This window comes from Propithecus coquereli, unplaced genomic scaffold, assembly GCF_000956105.1.
Source record: "Propithecus coquereli isolate 6110/MARCELLA unplaced genomic scaffold, Pcoq_1.0 Scaffold64, whole genome shotgun sequence".
Lineage (NCBI taxonomy): Eukaryota > Metazoa > Chordata > Mammalia > Primates > Indriidae > Propithecus > Propithecus coquereli.
The window spans coordinates 743,212-744,803 of NW_012152396.1; the positions used below are offsets into that span (position 1 = coordinate 743,212).

The 1,592-nt window shown below is 37.4% G+C and overlaps 1 protein-coding gene across 1 annotated transcript in view; it reads left to right on the forward strand.

Moving 5' to 3' along the window:
* CSN3 (casein kappa) overlaps window positions 1-1,238 on the forward strand; it is a 3,161-nt gene extending 1,923 nt beyond the window's left edge. The window contains exons 2-3 of the mRNA XM_012659821.1: window positions 624-1,019; window positions 1,179-1,238. Of these exons, the coding sequence (XP_012515275.1) occupies window positions 624-1,019; window positions 1,179-1,238 (456 nt within the window). The remainder of the gene's footprint in view (window positions 1-623; window positions 1,020-1,178) is intronic.
* The last annotated feature ends 354 nt before the right edge of the window (window positions 1,239-1,592 follow it).

The window sequence follows — 1,592 nt, forward strand, 5'->3', positions numbered from 1 at the left end:
TGGTAGAACAGAGGCAGATAAAAATAGAAAACTCCTTATCTGATCTTTGTGGAGAAAATTAAACTGAAAAGAAAATCCAAAGTCTAAATCCAGAAATCCCTCCACATCACATTATTTTACTATTATGCTGTAATTAGTTTAGAAAAAAAAACAAATGTGCCTTCAGGCTAATCTCCAGATTAATAAAATCTGTGAAAAATTACAAATATGTGATGAGAATACATATGTATGTGTGTGATCGTGTGTGTCCACATGTGTATAACATGTCAAAGTTCTCCCTGAGATTTTTTTAGGCTCTGTACTTATAATACCCAACATCTAGATCACTTATCATATATATGCCAAGCTCTGGGCAGTGTGGTTTACATTATGAATTACCTCAGCTAATTTGTTCGAAGCAAATATTTTCATAGTATTGAAAATATTTTATAATATTGAAAATCATTAAGTGGAAGGGAAATGTACAGATTCATACTTTGTAAAATAATATAATTGCTGGGTTCCTACTTCCAATATTGTACTTTCTCAATGTCAAATAGTATATTATCTCAAAAAATGCTAATTGAAGATATCTCTATAATCAGGTCTATAATATTATTCTGCATAATTTATTGTTTTTGCAGTGCCGTGGGAATGATGAAAGATTGTTCAATCAGAAAACGGTTTCATATGTCCCAATTCTTTATATGCTGAACAGCTATCCTCATTATGAACCTAATTTCTACCAACGTAGACCAGCTATACTGATTAATAGTCCATATATGCTTCACACATATTATGCAAAACCAGCTGTACGTAAGCCACATGCCCAAATTCCTCAGCAGGCGGTCCTGCCAGATATTCACCCACCCACCATGGCACGTCACCCACGCCAACATCCATCACTTTTTGCCATGCCTCCAAAGAAAACTGAGGCTAAAACAACCATCCCCACCACTGCTACTGATGAGCCTATACCACTTCCTGCCACTGAACCAGTGGTGAACAGTGTAGTCCCTCCAGAAGCTTCCTCAGAGTCCATCCCTTCCTCAGAGTCCATCACATCCTTAGACTCCATCCCTTCCTCAGACTCCTTCCCTTCCTCAGACTCCATCACATCCTTAGACTCCATCCCTTCCTCAGACTCCATCCCTTCCTCAGAGTCCATCACATCCTTAGACTCCATCACTTCCTCAGACTCCATCACCGCAAACACCCCAGAGACTACTGCAGTCCAGGTTACTTCAACCGTGGCATAAAAACACTAAGGAACCATCAAAGAAGACAACAGGTAAACGAGCAAAAAGAAAACGAACAATCCAGACAAGAAACATGGATTCATCAATATAATCATAAATTTTAAAACAGTACAAATGGATAAATGAAGTGTGTTATGGGAGCAGGCAAAATAGGGTACTTAAATTTTTGATTTGGCAGAACCACAGCATTGCTACAACACTAGGCTCTGTTCCAAAAGAAATAAAAAATTTATTTCACAAAATGAAGAAAATCGGGGATTTTGTTATCAAATTTTTTTTGAAAGTTGGAACACGTCTAGAACCTATTAGATTTATTTCATCCCTATCCGCACACAAACTATGACAGTAGAGCAA